At 39.6% G+C, this 25,435-nt stretch overlaps 1 protein-coding gene across 4 annotated transcripts in view; it reads left to right on the top strand.

Moving 5' to 3' along the window:
• The window catches only part of LOC126351205 (nucleolar transcription factor 1-A-like), a 210,454-nt gene that overhangs the window by 159,749 nt on the left and 25,270 nt on the right, over nt 1–25,435 (top strand). For all 4 annotated transcript variants that reach the window (XM_050002583.1, XM_050002584.1, XM_050002586.1 and 1 more), the window contains 4 exons: nt 3,141–3,235; nt 8,854–9,031; nt 14,038–14,166; nt 21,550–21,623. In XM_050002583.1, coding sequence (XP_049858540.1) covers nt 3,141–3,235; nt 8,854–9,031; nt 14,038–14,166; nt 21,550–21,623 — 476 coding nt within the window. The remainder of the gene's footprint in view (nt 1–3,140; nt 3,236–8,853; nt 9,032–14,037; nt 14,167–21,549; nt 21,624–25,435) is intronic.

Genomic DNA, 25,435 nt, shown 5'->3' with positions numbered 1-25,435 from the left:
GAACAGATGCTGACCACTAGCCACTGGATGCCAGAACAGACACTAATGGATTTAGGCTTGTGTTAGTATTTGGTCCACCCTGTTTATTTCATGCCACCAGTACCACCTATATGGCTTTCCCCTATCCGCCACCTGGGGAGGCGCCCAATGGGGGATCTAACAATCCCACATGTGTGCATACCGTATTTATAGGAAATAATTCTTTTCACAAATAATAACCCAGAATTGTTTGCTCCAAATAACTTCTTAAAGTTTCTTGCTTCCTACACATACACTCAGTCTTTTCATGCAGACCCTACAATACCTGTATGTGTGGATGAAAATAGACAATAAGTTAAAAAAGACAAAGTTTCAAAAGATTGAAACTGGCTCAGTAAAAGGAAAATTGTGTAGCACTCTGGTACAAAAAATGCTATTACACAATTGATAAATTTTTTAACGATGATTTGACCATTTGAGAAGGATAAAAATTAATGGTATATATATCGAGATATTTTATAGTTCTAGTAAATGTTGTATTCCATGTTATATGATCTATTATAGTTATAAGCTTGACGAGTCTCCTGTAGACTAAATCAGTGATTTAATTTGTGTGTTATGAGACAATAAAATTCTGATTCTAATAAGCCTACAAGCATTAATGCTGAAATAAGGAACAGCTCCATTGTGCATATGTTGTAGTGGAACAGGTATTCTCTTTTGAGTCCGTGTGGAAGAACTTCAGGCATTAACAAACAGTCACCAACAATTCCAGCCCAAGCATAGACAGAAATTGTTTTTTAGTGATTTAATTGCACACTTTTCATGAGGATTTGTCACAGTCCACACTCATTGATTTTGAATATTTACAGTCTGATCACACTGAAATGAAGGCTCATCTATAGCAGCATAATTGCCCTAAAGTGAAGGTTGACACCATGTTGAATGAACAATTTATAGAAGTGTACCTGTACAAGAAAATCAGCTGCTGACAGTGCCTGCACACACTTTACGTGCTAGGGATACAGGAGGTTCTCAAGTAGCACTCTCCAGTCAGACATGTGGTCAACATCATTTCCTGTAGCTAATTGTCTTATTCTGATACTAGGGATGTCATCAATTGCACGAAGAACTTCCTCCTCTAGTTCAGGTGGCCTGAGTAGTAGGGTTAAACATACCATGCCCCCTGTGACGACGATCATTTGCTTCAGACAGGCTGCAGTTGTTCTGGAAATGTCTCCTGGTACAAATATTAAATGCCACAGTAATTATCACCTGTTAATGCAAACAGCAAATAGGCATCGGTGTGAACTCTGCATGTTAGTACACTTCTGTTGCATTGTACCAGAAAATATATCCCCGACGAACACAAAACAGTGGATGCTACATATTGCACAGTTGTTGATGAGCAGTAAACAGTTGATGCTAATGCTCAATGATGGTAGAACAATGAGGTTAGTCACATGTTAACACAAACAGTGAAGTGAGTCACAAATCAGCATTACCTTCATTCCATTGGAATAAGAAACACTGGTGGTGAACCGAGGAATGACAACTTTCTATGCATTCTAACCAAATGCAAACAAGAGGATATTTTGAACATTTCATGAAAGAAAAGTTTACTATCCTGCTGGTAGGTTCCGTTTGTGTATGCTTTCCTCCAAACTGTGCAGATGGGAGTATCCTTACAGTACATTCCCCACTCCCATTATTATCCTGGGCTCAACCTGCGGTAACATATCATCCCCACACCCTCCACCCAACAGTTTCCAATCCCTCTGTCCTATCATCTCCTCCCCATTCATGTCTCCCACCCTGTATATTTGTCAACCTCTGCCAATGCACCTGCTTGTCATTTCATTTTTCACTCCTTTTTTTCCCCCACCTCCCTGCTTCACAATCTCCTGATGCTGTGCCTTTTTGCATTGTAGTGTCTGCACACTCCACCAGATAACTTTCATCTCTTTCCTCACCCATACACTACTAGCCCTTCCCCTTCCCCACCCCCTCCAAGCACCTGCTTGCATCTCATTTGATAGTTGCGTTCCACCCAGAGATACTGTAGCTGGTGGTCTCGTGTGCATGCGGTGTGCTTACTTGTGTTATGAATGACATATGTCTTTCTTTTGCTGATGAAGGCTGTGGCTGAAAGCTTTGTGTAAGTGTCTTTTAATTATGCAACTTAACATGTCTTCTTTATGGTAAGTAGCAAGCTTTCCTTTCCTACATGGTTGACTAGAGGAGTAAAAAATGAGCTCTAACATAGAAATGAAGCAGTTCAGAACCCATGTCCATATAACACATTTTATTTCACTATGTGTGAGGAATGTTCTTGAAAGTTTGGCCACACCTTTTTGTTTTTCCCTGTATGTGCGTTATTGAGCATACATAACTTTGTATCCTTGTGTTTCTCTGTGGTCTTTCTCTGCTCCACTAGTACTGGACAAAAATATTCACTAGGAGTCAGCATGGCAGTAGCATTGTGCAAGGTTTGTAAAGTATCATTGCAGTGTCTTGTGTAAGCTCAGCTTCATCTGGGAGTAGTCTGAGGATAATTTGTGATGGAGCTCTGTGTGTGGGGGCTTAAAGGGTCACTCAGTCCAGTCACAACTACAGTTGGTGAGGTTATGTGAATGCAGCATCCTCTGGTGCTGTGTGTAGCACCACCTTGCGGCGTATGACGAGCCCTCTATAACAGCTGCTCATGGAGTCTGGTTTAAATGTCTCTTCTGCAGAGGTGCAAGAGGCATGCAATGAGCTGTGTGCAGCCAATAGACTCATTGTTGATACCATGGTTAATCTAACCCATCTACATATAATGGAATCATGTTGACTGACTGCTTCAAATACACAATGGTCTGCTCTCAATCAAGAAGAAACATTAGAAAAAGAAGTTTGTAATTGATTAGTCGATAGGGCAGAAGTTGAGAAGGGGAAGCTTGAGATTTTAGTTACCGTTTGTAAATGGAATATGTATATAGGCGAAGGATGGAGTTTTAGTCTATCTATTTTGAGCTTCACAATGCAGTACAACCCTAGTACTCTACTACCCTCTGGCTTCATTAATAATTGTTCAATATAGTATCCTTTCTTCCCCTTCAATATGTAAGTGTTGCTGTTGTATACATAGTAAGTTAAGGAACGTTTCTTTGTTTTTGTAGGAAGAAATAAGAGCTTATGCTGCTGAAAATCCTGAATTTGTTCCACCACCTCTAAAATCTGTGCTTACAAAGGAAGAGATTGCATTGAAAGAACGGTAAGCCTAGTACCTACTGACCAATAATAGTCATATTGCTACAGAATAAGAATTTTTTTTCACATTTGCTTATTGTTCAACATAGTTGTGTTCCCATTCATTTTGGATATACAAATGGGTCCACTAAATAAACCAAAGCAATGTTGGTTAGTGAGTTAACACTTGGGAAATGATGACCTTAATCCTAATACTTAGCCAGTTGTAACAATTTTTTGTAACAAATGGCATCCTCATGGTCCAGATGACTTTCTCAGTACTGAAGTATTACTGGTTGAAACAGTATTTCATTGTGTTGGTTGCATAATTTCTGACTGATATTGTTGTAATGCTATGTGAGAACTCCAGTGCTGAGTGACAGGGCTCTGCTCAGGCCATAGTCATCTCTTACTGTTGATGATCCGTGTCCCTTGAACATGATGCAGAGCATGCATTTCTGGATGCAAAACTCTCACAGAAGAAGCCATCACAAATTTTCATGTCAGTTAAGAAAACATTTCATTGAGAACAGACTGTGATTGTGTGCTCTGAGTTACCATCCCATGATGACGTCACCCTTATTAGTGACAACTGTCTCCTTATTTAAACCTTCTACAGTGGGCCCTCAGGGCCACCCGTTACCATCCCCCCTCCTGGTGATTGGTGGCACATCTTCTTCTGTTGCTCTCATAGCTTCCCCTTTGGGAGCACTGACCCCATCAATGCCAGGGACATTACTCCCCTCCCTCCTAGCCAGAGAAGCAACAGCCTCCTCTGACTCCTCTCGCATGGAAGGGATCCCTTGGGAATCTCCGTTCCAAACTCTCCTCAAGTGCTAAAGCAAACACCAGCCAGTGGCTGGAGGAACTACTGGCTGCTGATCAGTGGTATTCATGGTCTTTATCTGTACCTGAAGCTCCTTCCCACAAGCCCTCCGTGCAAGCCCCTAAAGAGCGGCAAGAGGGCAAACAGTCCAAGAAGTAGACTGTTAAGAAATGTGAGACTCTGCTGACCCCCAAACTACCATTCCCTAATAGTTCCGCATCTGAGGACGAGGTGGAGAGTCTAGTGTCTCTTAAGGACCTAGATCTTGCCAACACTTCAGATGCAATGGTCCTGAATACTAGCACCCAACCACTGGCAGCAGGTGACCCTGAGGCGTAAACTGCCTCCTCGTCCCTCCATGCCTTCCCAGAAAACTGACAGCGTAATCCTCCAGTGGAACTGCAGTGGTTTTTTCCCGCCTGTCTGAGTTATGCCAACTTTTAAGCACTACATCTGCCCTTTGCACTGCCCTTCAGGAAACCTGGTTTCCCCGCAATGCGGACCCCCGCCATACGTGGCTATCGCGGGTACTATAAAAACCATACTGACTGTAACAGAATGTCATGCACAGTCTGTATTTATGTCCTTACCTCTGTCTGTAGCAAACCTTTGCCTCTTCAAACACCTATAGAGGCTGTGGCTGTCAGGGGGAGGGAAACATAAGAAATTACCATCTGTATCATCTACCTTCGTCCAAGTGGTGAAGTGCTGCGTTATGTATTGGTTGCACTAATTTGTGGGATATCCCCACCTTTTCTACTTATGGGTGATTTTTAATGCCCATAACCCTTTGTTGCGTGAAATGAAGGTTACTAGCCATTGTAAAGATGTCGAGGATCTATTAACCCAACTCGACTTTGCCTCCTAAATACAGGTGCCCCCACTGATTTCAATGTGGCACATGACACATACTTGTCCATTGATTGCTCAGTTTGCAGTCCTGGCCTTCTTCCTTGTATCCACACTCACAGCAACTTGTGTGATATGACCACTTTCCACTTTTCCTGTTCCTCTCCCAGCATCACTCACCTGGACGCTTGACCAGATGGGCTCTTACCAAGGTTGACTGGGATGCTTCCACATCCACTACCATAGTTGAACCTCTGTTGCATGGCACCAGAGGTGATCCAGACCATCTCTACTGCCATTGTTGCTGCAACTTAATCGGCAATACCATGTTCCTCAGGTTTCCCCTGGTGGAAGACATAGCCTTGGTGGTTGCGGGAAATCATTAAATTGTTACAATCATTAGAAACTGTCTCTCTAACATCATAAGCCATCTGTGTGTGGAGCATCTCATTGCCTTCAGACGACTCTGCACCCGGCTCCATCAGCTCATCAAAAAACAGAAGCATTATTGTTGGGAACAATACATCTCAACCATTGAAACATGAACCTCTCCTTCCCAAGTTTGGACCAAGCTCAGACGCCTTTATGGATATCATAGCTCTGCAGGTATACCTTGAATTTCCACAGATGGAGCTGTATTTGCCGATCCAGACATCGTTGCAGAGTAGCTTGTCGATCATTATGTTTGCACCTCTGTGTCTGAAAATTACTGTCCCACCTTTCATCTCCTAAAATAGCGGATGCAACAAGAACACCTGTATTTTTCTCCCCTCCACCCTGAACTATATAATGCTCCCTTCAGTGAGTGGGAATTTCTCAGTATGCCTGATGAGTGTCCTGACAGAACCCCTGGACCAGACCACATCCATTCCCAAAGGATTAAACATCTTTCCGTGGATTATCAGTGCCACCTTTCTGTCATCTTCAACCGCATCTGGAGCGATGGCAAATTCCCGTTGCAGTGGCGGGAAAGTGTAATTGTTCCAGTGTTAAAGCCTGGTAAGAAACCCTTGAAGTGGATAGCTGTCATCCTGTCAGCCTCACCAACATTTTGTGCAAGGCACTCAAACGTATGGTGAGCCAGTGGTTGTGTTGGCTTGTTGATTCTCAAGGTCTTCTGGCCCCATCCCAGGGCGGTTTTTGATGAGGTCACTCCATCACTGACAACCTATCTGGAGTCTGTCATCTGAACGGCCTTTTCCTGGTGTCAACACCTCATCGCTGTCTTTTTTGACATGAAGAAAGCCTACGATGCCACGTGGTGACACCACATCCTCGCTGCTCTGCACAAGTGGTGTCTCCAGTGCCCCCTCCCAATTTTTGTACAGACTTTTTGTCGCTCTCCACTTTCAGAGTACGAGTCAGTGGCGCATACAGTTCACCCCACATCCAAGAGAATGGGGTCCTGAAGAGCTTCGTCCTGAGCATCCCACTCTTTTAATTGCCATTTATGGACTCTCACTAGCAGTGGTGTCCTCAGTATCTCCCTTCTTATATGCTGAAGATTTTTGTATTTCCTTCTATTCATCTTCTATTGATGTGGCTACATGTTGACTGCAGGGAGCACACGAAAGGCACAATTGTGGGCTTTCACTCACGTCTTTCAGTTTTCAGCCACCAAGACTTGCATCATGCACTTCTGTCATTGTCATACTATCCACCCCCATTTGGAATATTTCCTTGATGACCAACAATTGAATGTAGTGGAGGCTTACCGCTTTTTAGGACTAGTTTTTGATACTCGCTTAACTTGGCTTCCCCATCTTCATCACCTTAAGGAAAAGTGCTGGTGACATCTTAATATTATTTGGTGCATTAGCCACACTGACTGGGGTGCTGATCGCGCCTCCTCTGCTGCACCACCTGTACAAATCCCTTGTGCAGTCCTGTCTTGGCTATGGGAGCCTGGTGAATGGTTCAGCATCACCCTCAGTGTTGCAGCTGCTGGACCCTATACACCACTGTGGAGTTCAGCTTGCGACAGGAGCTTTCCGAACCAGTTCAGTGAACAGCCTCCTAGTAGAAGCTGGTGTTTCTCCATTGCGGATTAGGCGACAGCAACTGCTTGCAAATTATATCACCATCCAAATTACTATCTTCTCTTCTCTAACACATCAATCCATCTCTTGCAACGGAGGCCCAGATGGGGATTCCAAGTGCACTCCATGTCCGGTCGCTTCTTACTGCACTCGACACTTTCCCTCTACCACCTGTCCTTCAGGTCCATTCACAAATGCCCCCATGGCCCGTGCCTCGGCCTCAGCTTTGTCTGGACCTATCACAAGGCCCAAAAGGCTCAGTTCCGCCTGAGGCCCTCTGCTGGCAGCTTTTCTCTATTCTCAGCAAGTTCCAGACCTCAGAAATAGTCTACACCGATAGCTCTATAGTAGATCGTCATGTTGGCTACACTTACACTCACACTGGTCACACTGAACAGCGCTTCTTACCAGATGGTGCAGTGTTTTCATGGCAGAGTTGGTAGCCATCTCTCACGCTCTTGAGCATATTCGCTCCTGCGCATGTGAGTCCTATCTCATCTGTAATGACTCCATTAGCAGTCTACAAGCTCTCGATCGGTGCTTCCCTCACCACCCTTTGGTGTCCTAGATTTGGAACCCAGGAAATGTCTGGATCCCGGCAATGAACTTGCTGACAGACTGGTCAAAGAAGCTACCGGTCAACCAACTCCGGAGATCGGCCCACTGGAGACTTGTCTCCAGTTGGTCTTATGCGCCAAAGTTGTAGGATTTTGGATACTGAATGACGCACCCTCAATACACCAAATAAACAATGTGTTGTCAAGGAGACAACAAATGTTTGGCAGTTATCCATGCAAGCCACTCGCAGGGACTCCTTTATCCTTTGCTGGTTCTGCATACTTGGCTGTCTCATAGTCACATCCTCTATGGTTCCCCTCTTGACTGTCATCCATGTCTTGTTGGACTGCCTAATTTTAGCTGCTGTGTGGCGGACTCTTAACCTTCCCGGCACTGTGCCTACAGTGTTGAACAACAGTGCCTCAACAGCTGATATCGTTTTATTTGTGAGGGGAGTTTTTATTACACAGTGTAAGGGTGAGCGTCTGACCTTCTCTCCCAGGCCTCCACCCTCCCTCCATTTTAACTCTTTCTCACCCTTTCTTTGCTTTTTGTTTGCCTTGATGTGTGACTTTTCCCTATCTATGTTCCCCTAGCTTTGTCTTTTAGACTGGAGATTTTAGTGTTTTGCAGAGTGACTGGCTCATCCTTTTTAAATTTGTGATCAGCCAACGCAAGCCATCTGCTATATTATTTTAATGCCTTCCACTACTTTTTCCTTTTAGTGTACATTTTCCCCTTTTGTTAGCTGCATTCGTTTTCTTCTTAGGCATGGTTCGGAGTTAGTTTTAAGTCTTTTACTTTCCCTGACTCCTTTTGGGGAGATCTGTTTGAATGTGGAAAAAGGAATTGATGACCACATAGTGTCCCCTTTACTCCCCACACCAACCAACCAACCAACCAACCTGACCTGGTTCTGTGCAACTTTTTCTTATTTCCACACATGAAAAGGGGCATGAAAGGACTCTGATTTAACAACATTGACGAAGTCAAGAAAACTATGAGGGAGGAGCTGTGAGCCATTTCTAAAGATGACTGCAAAAAATGTTTCAAACAGTGGAACAGATGTATTAGTTGTAACGGAGAGGTTTTTTGAAGTGGATGATGTTGTTTTGTAAACAATTTGAAAACACATAGCTTTTAAAAATTAAATCTAGTTTTTTTATATCTTTATTTTTATTCCCCCTTCCCTTCATACACCAACTATTAAGGCATATTAGTGTTGATGAGTTATTTGTTCCTATATTGTGTTCATGTGACTTTGGGGTTAATAGGTATATTTGGATGAGATGTATATATGCAGAATGCTTTTGATTCCTGTTCTTTCTCATTCAGCTTATTAGATGCTCTTATTATTTGTTTCCCATATAGTATTGCCGGAAAACCAGAGAAACCGCCAACGTCTGGTTACAGTTTATTTTCACGTTTGATGCTTGTCAGCCCAGATATGAAGAAAGTACCACCAAAAGAGCGCATGTCACAGGTTTCTCGAATGTGGAAGAGTCTTACAAATGATCAGAAGAAAAAATATAAAGAACAAGTATTACATGTAAGTAAACTTCATTCTGACAGTATTCCTAAACTATATTATTTTTAATTGCTGTATTTTTGTAACTGATATCTTTTCAGCTGTTTATTCCTTCACACTTTTATTTACAGAGTAAACCTTTTGTGCAGTTGATTGTTTCAAGAATAAAAAACTGGAAATTATTTAATGGTGTTATTTGATATGTATTGTTTGCCCCCAAAAATAGTTACAATAATTCTGGAAAAAAATGATTTTAATGAAATCAAGCTTAAGCGTAGTAGCTTACAAAATAGCTCCTTGTTGAGAGAGTATACATTGCATCTAACATGACCGTCACTCTCCATAACAATACTGGAAATCTTGCTACAGTCACTCGGACATTGTGATTGTCTCAAAATGGCTTGGTTTCAGATCCTGTTCAATGTGAGGACACACAAAGAATTTAATCAGGACATATCTGAGCTTTAGGTTGTAGGAAAGATCTGGGTATGCTTGATTTCCTGGTAGACACCTATAACAATCAAATACCTGAGTGTGGAATGCTCCATTTAGGCGTGATTGTAAAGAGTCGCTGACTGCAGAACAATTTTGACCTTAGTTCACAAAGTGAACTCAGTTCAGGAATCCATTCTAATGTGTAACCTAAACTTGGATCAATTGAATGAGGTTCAGTGTGGATCTACATTAGCACAAAACACACTTAGCAGCACCACTAGAATCAGCTATTGACACAATGCTCTTTGATCGCAAGTATTAATTGCACATCATACACACACATTATTATTTTCAAAGGTGTCATGTTGTGAAGATTGAGGAAAATAAGGAGGATAAGATGTGTTCTTCAGACTTCTCCAAAGCTGAAAAAGAATTATTGCTTGAAATCATATTGGGTCAGTATAATGACCCAATAGGAGACAACAAAACTGATAAAGTTACCACAACCAACAAAGAAAAGGTGTGGGAAGAAGGTGCTGTTGACTTAAATTAACTGAACATAGGTACAAATTGTGACTGGGAAAATGTGACTGTGTTGTCTATACTACTATATAAAGGCAAGTCACTGTTTAACATTGTTACCAAAAACCTCAAAAAGCTCTTAACCTATTTACTTCAAATATTTACATACTCTGTACTGTACAACTGTGTTTTTGTTTTGACTCTCATAATCAGTTTTAACTACGATAGCAGGACATTTAAACCATTACACAGATTGTTTATCATGTATCCTTTCTTCTTATACACAATTTAAACAAGAATTGTATACGCAAAATCTTCTGTTTTATTGTCTTCCTCACTGTCATCACTGAGGAATAAAGTATTTATTGGACAAAAGCGTGTAATCAGAATAATAGCTGGAGTCCACCCTAGATCATCCTGCTGACATTTATTTAAGGATCTAGGGATATTCACAGTAGCTTCTCAATATATATACTCTATTATGAAATTTGTTATTAACAACCAAACCCAAATCAAAAGTAATAGCAATGAGCATAACTACAATACTAGGAGAAAGGATGATCTTCACTATTCAAGATTAAATCTAACTTTGGCACAGAAAGGGGTGAATTATTCTGCCACTAAAGTCTTTGGTCACTTACCAAATAGTATCAAAAGTCTGACAGATAACCAACAAGTATTTAAGAAGAAATTAAAAGAATTTCTGAATGACAACTCCTTCTACTTCCTAGAGGAATTTTTAGATATAAATTGAGAAAAAAAGAAAAAAATAACAGACAAAAAAATTATAAAAAAGTTGTTATATTAACTTAATTATGTTGTTAAATTAACTTAATTATGTCATGTATTGGAAACTTTGACTCGTTCCACATCATTGCGAAATATCGTATTATGATCCATGGAACTAGTATTAATCTAATTTAATCTAGTCAGGTATAACAGGAAACAAGGAAGTCATATTTTATAGCTTATCAGCATATAATTAGAATACTACTACAGAATATGAATTGTCTGAAAATCTGCAATGGTATGCAAAATATTGTCATTGAAACAGTTGGAGAGGTCTCTCAAACCACCTGGGCCAATGATCCCAAGCAATTTACCCATTGATTTTAAGGAACATCCATTCCTTATCATGTTTACTTTTGCAATAATGGTAAACAAGACTCACATTCCAAGAGAGAGGGGGGGGGGGGGATGAACAGAGATGGGGGTAGAGGAGGATATAAGAACACATAGCCAATTACTATACATATTTAGCAATTGTAGACCATTGCTGAGTTTGTTAGTAACAATATAAAGTAAAGGACCAAGAAACCATTCACAAGATGTAATTTAGACACACTTATTTCATCCCTCTGTAATTACCTGTGCTCAGTAAACTAAAGCAAAACCAGTATCAAAACTTTTTGAGGTTGAAATGCATTATAGTGGAGGCAGTGATTTTCATAGGGCAATTGTATTAAAAAGTGGGCAGAAGGCAGTTGCAACCCTGAAGCCAAAATTTATTCCTATTTTCAACCATTGTCGTGACGTCATCTTGTAGAAATATTCTCTGTGATGACAATCCGAATCGTCATCCCAAAGTTATGTATGTTGGATTGTATACATTTTAATGATGATGTAAATAAAATAGAAAGAAACTTCCACATGGGAAAAAATATTAAAAACAAAGAGTCCAAGACTTGCCAAGCGAGAAAGCGCCGGCAGACAGGCACAATGAACAAAACACACACACAGAATTACTAGCTTTCCCAACCGATGGTTGCTTCTTCAGGAAAGGGGAAAGGAGAGGGAAAGACGAAAGGATGTGGGTTTTAAGGGAGAGGGTAAGGAGTCATTCCAATCCCGGGAGCGGAAAGACTTCCCTTAGGGGGAAAAAAGGAGAGGTGTACACTCGCGCACATACACACATATCCATCCGCACATACACAGACCGTGTATGGAACAGATGTGGACTCTGACCATAATTTATTGGTAATGAAATGTAGATTAAAACTGAAGCAATTGCAAAAAAGATGGAAAATTATGGACATAGGATCTGAATAAATTGGAAGAAGCAGACAATGGAATAATGACAATATTATGAAAAGATAGGGTGCTACTCACCATGTAGTGCAGATGTTGAGTCACAGGCAGGCAAAACAAAAAGACTGCTAAATAAGTAAACTTTTGGCCAAAAGGCGTTCTTCCGAAAAGAGCGCACACACACACACACACACACACACACACACACACACACACACACACACACACACACACCCGCGCGCGCGCGCACACGCACACGCACGCTGTCTCTGGTCATTGAGGCCAGACTGCGAGCAACCGTGCATGATTATAGAAGCAATGTGGATGGTGAGGTTAAGGAGAAGGCTGCGTCAGGGAGGGGAGGGATATCAGGGTAGGGGTGGGAGTCTCTTAAAAGTACTGCTTGCGGCAGCATACAGGGACATGGTGGGGAGAGGGTAGGGCAGCTAGGTGCAGACAGGAAGTTAGACAGAGGGCAGGGGAGGAAGTGGAAAAGGGGAGAAGTAAACAGATGGTGGGTGCTTTGGTGGAATAGAAGCCTGTGTAGTGCTGGAGTGGAAACAGGGAAGGATATATATGGGTGGAGGACAGTGACTAATGATGGTTTAGGCCAGGGCGGATACAGGAACATAGAATATATTGTAGGGAGTGTTCCCACCAGAAGGATCTGGATTGCACAGGCTGTGAAACAGTCATTTATATTGCCCTATTCTTTTGATCTGCATTTGCGTGACTATGTATTGTTCACTTTCTGTTTCTTTATTTATTACTGTATCATCTCTGCTGATTTCAACCCTTCTATGTGAAGTTGACATCATTTGAAAGGCAGTAATCCTTATTTATGTGATATGTTGTATAAATGGATAAAAAGGATAGGTATATACTCGCGCGCCCACACACACACACACACACACACACACACACACACACACACACACACACACACACACCCGCGCGCGCGCGCACACGCACACGCACGCTGTCTCTGGTCATTGAGGCCAGACTGCGAGCAACCGTGCATGATTATAGAAGCAATGTGGATGGTGAGGTTAAGGAGAAGGCTGCGTCAGGGAGGGGAGGGATATCAGGGTAGGGGTGGGAGTCTCTTAAAAGTACTGCTTGCGGCAGCATACAGGGACATGGTGGGGAGAGGGTAGGGCAGCTAGGTGCAGACAGGAAGTTAGACAGAGGGCAGGGGAGGAAGTGGAAAAGGGGAGAAGTAAACAGATGGTGGGTGCTTTGGTGGAATAGAAGCCTGTGTAGTGCTGGAGTGGAAACAGGGAAGGATATATATGGGTGGAGGACAGTGACTAATGATGGTTTAGGCCAGGGCGGATACAGGAACATAGAATATATTGTAGGGAGTGTTCCCACCAGAAGGATCTGGATTGCACAGGCTGTGAAACAGTCATTTATATTGCCCTATTCTTTTGATCTGCATTTGCGTGACTATGTATTGTTCACTTTCTGTTTCTTTATTTATTACTGTATCATCTCTGCTGATTTCAACCCTTCTATGTGAAGTTGACATCATTTGAAAGGCAGTAATCCTTATTTATGTGATATGTTGTATAAATGGATAAAAAGGATAGGTATATACTCGCGCGCCCACACACACACACACACACACACACACACACACACACACACACACATCCATCCATACATGGATGGATGTGTGTGTGTGTGTGTGTGTGTGTGTGTGTGTGTGTGTGTGTGTGTGTGTGCGTGCGAGTATATACCTATCCTTTTTCCCCCCTAAGGTAAGTCTTTCCGCTCCCGGGATAGGGAATGACTCCTTACCCTCTCCCTTAAAACCCACATCCTTTCATCTTTCCTTTCCCTCCCCTCTTTACTGTTCCTGACGAAGCAGCCGCCGGTTGCGAAAGCTCGAAATTCTGTGTGTGTGTTTGTGTGTTTTATTCATTGTGCCTATCTACCGGCGCTTTCCCGCTTGGTAAGCCTTGGAATCTTTGTTTTTGATACAGTTTTCAGATTTTCTTGTTTGAATATGTGACAAACTTACGAATATTTCATTTCAGATGCTAGATCAGTACAAGCTGGAGTACGCAAGTTACCTAGAGTCGCTTTCTGATGAGAAACGGCAAGAAGAACTTTCTAACTGTGCACCAAAGAAAAAGTTACCTCCAAAAAATAAAATAGGAAAGAAGGTAAGCTACTATGGAATAGCTTCACCCCCCCCCCCCCCCCCCCCCACCACTTCACCCTCCCTCCCTCTTGTATCTACCAGTAGTGAAGTTTTATTTTGCCTGTAGCAAATGCTAGTGAAGCTGCGTAAGTGACAGTGTCATTTATTACTCTAAAAATAAATAAATAGTTTTGCTAACAAGTGTTTTTCTTTCAAGTGAAGACGACTTCAAGGGTTAATTTGAAACATATATGTTTTCTTCTGTTCCTAAAACTATAATTGACAAATCTGTACATAGACATTATCTGTAATATTTATAACAATGTAAAAAGTCTTTAAAAAGTGTTGAAATGTTGAAACAATGTGCATTCATGTTATTATTTTATTTATTACTGTATGACAGAATGTATACCATTATGAAGTCAGATCTGAATTAACAGTTCTTGAATTATGATCATAGTTCCAGAGATGGTGCAGCATTTTGCCTTGATACATATTGGTCTTAACATCCCTAGGGCATACTCTTGTAATGAAATGGTTTAATAAACAGATCTTTGTTTAAATGCAGTATAACAGTCAAGCATTAGTAATAGATGATTACTTTTCCTAGGCTCAGTTTGCAAATTCCATTCATGTTGTTAAGTTGCCCAATGTTCAGTCTCAATAATGGCAGAGGACATACTGAAGATAGGCAGTATATTAGAAGAAAATCTAATTTTGTGTCATATGGCCAATTATTTTTACATGATTACTGTGTGAGACTGGGATAAGTGTGCATCATTATATTGTAATTTAAATAATGTTGTTCTTTTTGTTCTTATGCACTGTTCATGCGCTGGAAGAGGCAATATGATTGATGCATCTGGCTTATGACAACAATACACAGGAGTTCAAGTGGTCAGAACTTGTGAGTGGGATTCCTGGGAAGACATTAAATGACAAAACTGGAAATTTAGTCAAAGAAAGAGAATATATTTTGGTGTGTGGAATACAAGGGGCACATCTAGGATGGAAGTTACCAGGTTTAGGCCAGTCTAGGAGGACAAACAACTAAATAACTGGGTAGCAGAAGGGGAAGTGAATCATGTTATGATGGTGGCTGGTCATGGGTGCAGAGCTGGAGGCTCTGTCTCCCAAGAAAGATATCTGTTCTGCTCGAGGTCTGAACTACGAGAGATCTGTATCTACAGAGTGCTCGAGAGTCCACACACATTACTTGCATCCTACGGATGCTATTGGCTAAAACTGATGGCATTGATTCATAAGTAATTTCAGCAGAGGGCTGAGGGCTCTCTTGTCAGCAGCTTTAACTGGACAGAACTACCTCGGTTCTGAAAGCAGGCAACTTGTGCTACTGAGGCACAGCAGAAGGTGCAATGGGAAAAAATTTGTAAAGATTTGACTTGGGCCTTTGAAATAAAAATTTTTAAACCAATTCACTAAAATATTCCTTAACTGGCTGCCAACCTGTACATTCCTTCCCCGTCTCAGAGGCGTGGTGACTCATATTGGCCACAAAAGGGTGTCAATCACTTCCGGGAAAGACAATTTGCTCAAATAGGAGCCTTAGTGATATGGGAGGGATGTGTTACAATATTTCATTTAGTGTAAGTGGGAGTGGACTTACATGCAGTCAAGTTTAGCAAATTTTCTGCAGATATACAACATCTCTTGTCATAATTGAAGTCATCATCACCCAGATAATCAGTTGTTAAATGAAGTTACACTATTGCCAGAAAACTTCACAAAAGAAGAATGAATTGTTAATGTTTCTGTTAGGTTGAGGAGAAAAAAATCTGTTATTAATTTGCTGTCGCAGTACTAAGGTCAGAGTCATAGAAAGTAGATGCTGGCCAAACAGAATAGCACAGCACTGGTCTTTTAAGGGTTTACAGTGCCCCTAGATATTGTAATTGTTTGTATTGTCTGGCAAATATTAATATCATTGCTACAAATGGAACTAATACCAAAATGTAAAATGCATCCACACCATGACAGAATACATAATTGTATGGTAATCAAAGTATTTGGGTCAAAAACCTAATAAAGCAGCTTATTGCAGAAGATTAACACCTGGCGTGAGTTAGCACCGGATTAAGTACATTTGAAAAAGACTAATAACCTAAATAAAATCTTGCTATGTCTTCTGAATATTTATGTGGGTAATAGTTACACAAAGTTGCACAGGCTACAAAGTATTAAGATATTTTCAGTAAAATGTAGAATGCAGTTAGAAAGTTGACGAAATGATGTATCATGGATCACATGAAAACTTGTATCTGCATTAACCTATGTTAAAATACAAAGTCTTTTCTTAAACCAACAAAATACTGGAATTATACATGAAATCAGGGGATGACAAAGGCTATACGTCAAAACTCATGAATTTCTAATATTAACATTCTACCTACTGAATTTAAATACCTTATATCACCTCCCAGAGTAACAGTCCTACAAAACATGACAGTTTGACACTGTGCAATATATGTAGGAATCTAAGACACTATAATCTTGTAGAGAGTACAAACAAGACTATCATCTCTTATTTATATATAATTTTTTGTTATCAGGAATGTTAAATATTCTGGCAGTTCTTCACACCATTGTTCTCGTTGAGATTATCTTGAAACTACTACACCTGTATAGATATATTACATTGTATCAGAAGAAATAAAAGAGTTCATCTCAACTGAATAATAGGCGAGACTCGAAATTAATTATTATTCTACAATTACATTCTCATCATTTCTCATAAATATCTAGAGAATTCCAGATATCTACGTTGAGGTGCATTCAGAAAGACGTAGACATAGAGAATGAACCTGTAATCACATGGCGAATCTTTACAGCCTCAAGAATGTGCAATTAAATAACATTGACAGTGCTATACCAAGATTTTGTCACTCAACATATTATGCAAACGATGAGTTCAGTTAACAGCATGTCACTTAAAAGCCAACAGTACAAATCAAATTCTTGTCAAAATAATATTCCAGCACAACATAAAACACAACAACAAATAAAATAACAATTGTTGACCCTGAAAGCCAACACAAGAAAACAATGATTCTATATATGTAGAGATTATAAATTGTATACTATACGAGATGTGTCTAATAAATGAGAGAGAGGAGAGGAAAAGTTCAGTGAAATCTAGTCATCAAACACAATTTATATGTAAAGACATCTAGATCAATTCATGTATCATTTTATAGAGTGACACATTCATTGCAATTCTCAATATTGAAGACCTCGATGTTGATTTTCCTGGTTTTTTCTGGCCATCCATGCTCAAATGAAGATGCAAGTTACAATCCAGCATACTCTTTTCCAGTGTTGAGAACTGTAATGAAAGATAGTTAACATTACACATGAACTATAAAACAAGACACACTATGGCATACTTAGGAGTACACAGTAAGAGGGGGGGGGGGGGGGGAGAGAGAGAGAGAGAGAGAGAGAGAGAGAGAGAGAGAGCTATCACTGCCTCAATTTGGATATGTTATTGGAAATGGCCATTGCAGCCAAATAATAGTGAAAATCGCAGAAAAGCAAAAGAAAAGATATGCTTGTTCATTTAAAAACAATTTTAAATTACTTAATGAGATAGTAGTCCTTACGCATATTTTTCATGTAAATAAATTTATCATAGCTGAGGCAAATGAAAATTAACAAGGTTGAAATGTACCCAAGTTGTGGTCTGGACAGTTAAGAACTTTCCAGTCACTACACAGTCATGACTTATACTCATTAACAGTAGAAAACACATTCTCCTTTGAATGTGTATCAAATTCCCAGAATTACAAAATCAAATCATCAGCATGTATCACCTCATTACATCACAACTATATATAAAAAAAAAAAATAAGGCAAAAGTACTTGAGGGAACAGATCTTTAGTAAATCATTAATATCCATTATCTTATGTAAGAACATTGCCTGTTATCTCATCATAACCATCATACCACTCTGTCCCTTTTGCAGGAAACACAAGAAAAATTACTAATTCCCATTATCTAATGAGATAGTGTAAAAATACATCCGGATTTTAAGATCTCATCACAATGCACTGTATATTTGCATGAGATCTAGTGCTCACGATAACACACAGACTTAATATTTTCTCAGTAGTGTCACTGAGCCACAGTGTTCTATAAACTAGTTACAATAACTATTAACAAACTAATCTCTATGACTAAAATTAAAATTAGAAAAACTGAAGGACAAGACTACAGACAGTACTTGTTGGATTATCAGTTGCTAATGAGGATCAGTTACAAACTTATATTTTTCTCTAAAATGACAAAGTTCAAGAAAAATATTGCTCTTGTCAACTGCTCTTAGAATTTACAGTTCTCAGAGTATTTGGGGTCCATCACTGGCATAACATAAACTTGTAAAACAAAGAAATAGACAAAGTGAAACACACAGCCAAAACTTTAGTAAAGGTAAATAAAATGTGTGGCCACCATGACAAAAAAACTAACAGTATCCTTGTCCTGTTTGTAAAAGTTTGCACAAAGGAAGGAAGAAACTGTACTGAGTTTATAATCAGTTCATAACACAGGAAAAGATTCACAACTAGACTGTGGTTCCGTGTGAGAAAAGCGCATGTACTGTTTGTAAACAAAGTAGTTCCGACTGACAGGAGAAGATCCTGTGGCTTGCGTGGCAGGAAAGAAGATACATGCACGTTTGATTTTGACAGACTGTAATGGCGCTCAGACGCTTGAGGGGTAGGAGGGGAAGAGCACTGCAGGGCACAGGTGTGACGGGCGCAGAAGACAACAGGTGAGGGGGTGGGGGGGGGGGGGGGGGAGAGAGGAATGTGATGCAGTAGTGGTGCAGAAGAGGGCCAATCAATGACAAATCTAAAAAGAGCTTGAAGTAAGTATATGTATTTTAAAGCACAACTGGTGATATGTTCCAACGGAATGACACTAAATGCGCATAAAAACAGAGGAAGACAATACTGTCTGACAGCAAGTTAAACACCAATAACAACCAGTATAGAGCAGCGTCAAATTTGTATGTAGCCTGCAGTTTAAACTACTCCAAAATCATTGATTCAGCTGGAAACTCATTGCATGGTAAAATGAATCATGATTAACAGTTCTGCTGTGACCTCTTGGGGCAGCAGCATAAATGAGACCACTTAACATCACTAAGTCATCTTCTCTCACACAGTTAACAACATAATTAGTATTCATTGTATCCTCCTCAGCTTCTTCAACAAAACATTATCTGTACAACAGAAACAACATCACTTAAAACAACTGACACAAGAATTCTTGCCTGCACATAAGTACCTTCAACCACTTGAACAACAGGACCTCTTGCATGCTCACAAATAATCTCAGTAAAACAACCCCATACATTTCTTCACTGCCCTCTGGGGGATAACAGCCAGAAGTCATCATATCCTCTCTTGTCAGCTTAACAGGTATACAATGGATCTATTCTTTTTCATCACTATTATTCTTATTACAATAGATCACTTAATACAGCATTGATTCTCACACCGAGTTAACCAGTCAAGCAACTACTGCTTACAAAAAACAGAAAAAGAATCAAAGATACGGAAAAACAATGTAGAGAGACAAGAAAGAAGAGAGAGGGAAGGCAGAAAAAATTCAGTCCTTTCATTCCGCAGTCTGATTTGTCACACAGCATCCGATTGATTTCGACAACACAAGTGATAATTGTGTAATTACGACTCTGTGTGTGCTTGGTAGTAGTAGTAGCAGTAGCAGCAGCAGCAGCTTTAATCATCCGTAGATCTCTTTTTACAAGGATATAATATAAACTATGGACAATTCCAGGATCATCAGAATCCAATGGTTTGTCAGTTTTCTTACAAAGCCTAGCTGCTGATTTTGCATCTTTGCCTGGCCTTGCAGTGAAAACACAATTCCATCAAGGTACAAGGATTACTGCATCAACAATTTTGGAAACCTTGCAGATTCAGTATGGGTGCACAGGGGGTTACAAAGCCCTTAAGGTGCTTACATATGTGGAGCAAAGAGCAGAAACTTACTTTCATCAGAGGACACAGAAATGATGTTTACAGAAAAAATGAAAGAAAGTGGAGTGGATCAAGACACAAAAACAAAAGAAAATTTCATGAATGGCTGGGAGACTCTGTGTTGTCAAACACATTTTACAAGCTGCAGATACCTGGATATTAATTGAAAACTCTCAAGGATATACCTTAAGAAACTTCTCATCACAACAACTAAGCATGACATACTTCAACAACCGAGTTTAAAACAAGTATAAGAAATCCACTACAGTACATAGGTTCTCTGGAAGTATATTTTAAAATTAAACAGACATTAACTACTCAGCCTACATACATCTGAAGTGCTTATCTAGGTACATGTTACACCATCATACCTCCCAACAACTATACTCACAAAAGTCTAAAATTTGGACCCTTCTTGTAATTAAAGACACATCCATTCAAAAGGCAATTACTATAAAATATGCTAAATTTATACTTAAATCACTCTCTACATTCTGTTTGGAACAGATGGCTGCAGTGTCTCAAAACATATAAACACTTACAGTATTGTCATCACATCGCAGTGCTCAGAATACGGCGACAATGGCGGAGTGGTGGCTGAGGACTTACATATCTGGTACCCACATAACAGAGGCATGGGCAGCGTGGTGGCTGGTTGCATGGTGCCAAAAGTATTTGCCCCGGGCATTTAGGTCAGTATCCTAATGCAGGTGGCAGCAGGAGGTTGACTGGTAGTTAGTGTGGGGTGGCACATAGCTAGTTGGCAGCAACAGCAGATATCTCGACCTGTGGATGGTGGCGAGGCTTCATAGCCTGTCACATTGCATTCAGTGAACAGGCACCATCAGTGGGTTACACAGGTGGTGGGCGGTGACTGCAGCAATATAGCCATGAGTAACGCACCCGAGCTCTTAGTTCCCATGCACGCTATTGGCTAAAACTGATTGCATGGATTCACAAGTAATTTCAACAGAGGCCTGAGGGGCTCTCTTGTCAGCAGTGTTAACTGGACAGAGCTGCTTCGATTCTGAAAGGCAGGCAACTTGTGTCACACAGACGCAGTAAAGTTTCTGTGGACGAAAACTTGTAAAGATTTGACTTGGGCCTTTGAAATAAATTTTTTTAAACCAATCCTTTAAATTATTCCTTGATTTACTGCCACCCTGCACATGCAGTTCAGTGTATGTTTTCCCATGTTTACCAATACTTTCTGCCTCTTTTAATTAATTTACCTCTGAAAGGAGCTGCACTTCACTCAGTATGTTCTTACATGGCAATGAATTTGTTACAGCAGAAAGCCTGTCACATATATTAGATAATAGATGTATACAACATGACTAAAATACATTGATAGTTCATGTTTGTTGTTTTGTTTTTGCAGGTAGTAAAGAAAAAACCCAAACCAGAAGAAGAAAATAGCAAGTTGTTCAAAGGGGAACCAGAACCACCTCCACTGTATGTTAACTTATTTCCTCTGGTCAACTATAACAAAAAAAAACCTTCTTTTTAGAATAAAAATTTTGTTTTGCTTGGTGCATTTTCAACTGTTTCTGCGAGATAAACTTCTGTAATAGAATGGATCGTAGATCAAAGATTAAAAGCATTATAGTTTTAGAAGGGATAGACAACAGCAGATCTCATATTTTTTTCTGTAAGAATGATCGTATAGAATCATCAAGTAAAAGCAAAATACTTTATCCTCATTTCCTTAGTTGTGATGGGGTACAGACATATGAAATCAGAGAATAGATCTGTGCCATGTGCCACAATTAATCATGTGAAAAAGCTATATGAACACTACAAGAATAGTATTGAAACAGATTATGGATATTTGGAATGGTTTGAATTGCGGGACGTACAGCATACTTCTACTAATTTCATTCATCATTATAATGGTAAAGTAATTAAGATAATAAAGAGATCTGCTAATAACATTGAGGTTAATACATTTTGCCTTAACAACTGCAATGGTAATATAGGATGAAAATGAAGCTGAGTTAAACTGAACTCAAATGCAAGCTATTTGCTCTCAAAATAATCAATTCCAAAATAGTAGTTTCCCTGTTAGTTGGTGAACATCTGTATTAATATCACTTTGAAACATGGAACAAGTATATCAGTTCTGTTATCTTGACAGTATAGTAACTGCAGTTTACTGACCATCTGCGGAGATCATTTGTGGAATACACACTGGAGCACAGTGTATCATCTTATGAAAAAGCAGCTTTTCCTTTAGATGAAAATTAATGTTCTGCATCAGCTTCTTTGATTCATTTAAGGCATACACATTAGAAATGTGCAATTACAAGTGAGATCAACAGAATTCAGAAAACTACCAGCAGAGGAGATGAAGTTCTGAGAACTATGGTTCTGTAAATAAAAGGACATAGTAACAACACTGAGATACATACGATTGTCCAAGTGAAGCAACTTGTTATGAAATTTTATTTTGAGATCAGGCTAAAATAATGTATTAGCCCCTATAGAATGATTGCTGAAATATGGTTTGAGAGAGAACTCTAAGGAAAGATATTTAAAGGGCAGCCAAGAAGAAGATGAATCGATCAGATTAAAAATGACCCTTCAGGCTGAGATCTGGATTTGTAATAGATTACATATGAAGACACCTACATAAACGGAAATGGAGACAATTCGTTCACTGCTTCAGGGGAACTGAAGGTGCTGTTATGCGACAGTTGATGTTCTACATTTTTCAAATTAAATACTTTGTATGTGTTACATCCTGCCAGGTCAAGAAATGTCAGTGCAGTGTAGAAAATATGAGAACCACCTCCCTGTAAACCCTTTGTGTGTTAATTTTAATTGCTTTACAAACTAATGAGTATTTTTAAGCACAAAATAATAGGTATCACAATTATCGTTTACAAATATTGGTTAAAGCCAAGGAATTAAACATAAGCTCTAGAGATGCAGTTCCCCTACTCAACTTTTATTTGAATTGGACTCTTACAAATTAGTACCCAAACAAATTTAACAAACAATATATCATCAAGATATGATGCTATATCCTGTTATGTTACTGATTGCCCATTGCTTTATGGAATTACTATTTTTATGGTGTTTTTGAGCCAACTCTAAATCTGGCCATTGATTTGTTTTGTAGAGCTGTGTCAGATAGCACGTATACAAATGGGGGCTCTGCAAGAGCTCTTTTGTGTGGTGCCCAGTGTTGACATAAAATGTTGGCTTCTAGCCTGTTACAAACAAAACTACTTTTAAAGCGAAATTTTACATGCCCTTTCAGTAGAGTGCTCCTAAATTAGTCTAATGCTACATTCATTGTACCAGTTATTATTAACAGGTTCAGTAAAACATGAAGAATAACAAGTACTCCACTAGCAATAAGACTGCTGTTGCCCATGCTGACTGCTATCACCATTCAGCTGCACTTCTCAGTTGCTGCTGGAATATGGGTTAACTGTCCCTGTTAGTAAACATTGATAATGCAAATGTCACACTAGATTTATTTTTGAGACCGTTCTATCAAATGGGCATGTAAAATTCTGCTTTAAAAGTAATTTTGTTTGCAGCATAAACAAATGGAAGCTTTCTGTCAACACTGGACATCACATGAAGACATGATGAGCTGTCTTTGTGTGGTCTCTCTCCAGCTACACATGGCAAAATTGAAATTGCAAATAGCTACCAAAACACCAGAGAACATGTGCCTGGCAACTCTAACGAGGGACACCGTGTGTGGGAGTGTGCGGACGCACTGCAGCAAATGAATCATTCAACATTATAACTAACAAAAAGCAAATTTTACAGCAATACAAAAAGAATTGTTTGCTTATCTGGCTGGGCTTCCTTGATGCAGGCGCTATATGTCTGTTAAAATCCAATTTTGCATATTTTTGTAACAGTTGATTTATATGGGTGCTTACAATAAGTTTGAAAAATAACACTATTTCTTGTATGAACAACTTTGCATTATTGCAGTTCCAATGTTGTATTGCTGAAACACACTGGTTTTTCTGTGTTACTCATTGAAGAAATAGGAGCTTCATTTTGTTTGGCAGAAGTTTATCATACGAGGTAGGAAACCCTGAAATTTTAAATGGGAGCAGATTCCTTTTCCCTGTAATTGTCAGCTCTTTGTATTGCTTTGATAAATCCACAGTTGCAGAATGTTATATTTTTTTCTTGCCCATAGTGTAGTAGAGTCATCAGAACAAATTTGTAACCAGATGTACTCTGTACTTCCGAATGAACCTCTGTTGAACCCTTAGTCTAGTGTGGTAAGATCCCTGATATCCTCTGGTTCCATCCTTGCAGACGAGGTATCCATTGTCCTTGGTGTTTGCAATATTGGAATCCAATCTCCTACTGATATAAATGAAAGGATTTTATTCCTCTCTACAGTGACAAAATTTCTATCTCGTATTTGGGGACTATGCCCTGTTCTGAGAAATTTCTGGTCTACAGCAGTGAAATGTTTATTGATGATCAGATGTTGGAAAAGGAAATTATCCACTAGTTGTTCTGTGTAAAACAGTCAAACTAGGTTATAAGATTCCAAACCTCACTATCATTGAGCAGATAAATGTGTAAGATTGTACTTCAGAGTGTACAGAGATATCTCTGCTGACCCTCAACTGGCAGGGCTTTCGTGCCAAAAATATATGAAAACATTACCAGTATTATGTATTGCCATGTTATAGTAAGCATATTGTTATTAATAAAATATGAAAAAAGGATTCCACTGTGGACAGAAAAGTATCTGCTGAAGATTACCATGCAAATGCACAATTTTATCCATTGTTTAGCTTATTCCAGTGTCAGCAGCAAGCATTTTGTATGCTGCATCAGCCCAAGCGTGATGAAGTTCACATTCTTTTTTGGCAGAATCTATCCTAAACATCCACATATATAGTTTGTCCCAGTATGAACATACTGCTGACCTCACCACACAAAATTTCAATAAAACTCACTCTGTACATATTTTGTTCATATTTAGTTCAGGGTACTTTTGGAAGAGGGCATACATTTTGTGCATGCACAGACCTGAACTTTAATATCAACCAGCTACAGGTGGTCAGAACACACATCAAACTTGCTTGTTACTTGCGACCGTAGCAGTTACCCAAATCCTGGGGAACTAGTAACTCATGGCTCAAGTACAAGAGGCATACTCATAGCGGAAGGAAAATAGATGAAATGTGACAGTGAATAGTGTGTAATGGAAACTGCACATATTAAATGTACTCATTTAAAGAGTACATTATTTCATTGACCTAATATTTTGA

The sequence above is a fragment of the Schistocerca gregaria genome, chromosome 1, assembly GCF_023897955.1.
Source record: "Schistocerca gregaria isolate iqSchGreg1 chromosome 1, iqSchGreg1.2, whole genome shotgun sequence".
Lineage (NCBI taxonomy): Eukaryota > Metazoa > Arthropoda > Insecta > Orthoptera > Acrididae > Schistocerca > Schistocerca gregaria.
The sequence above is the reverse complement of the archived record's forward strand: the minus strand, read 5'-3'. Positions and strand labels throughout refer to the sequence as shown.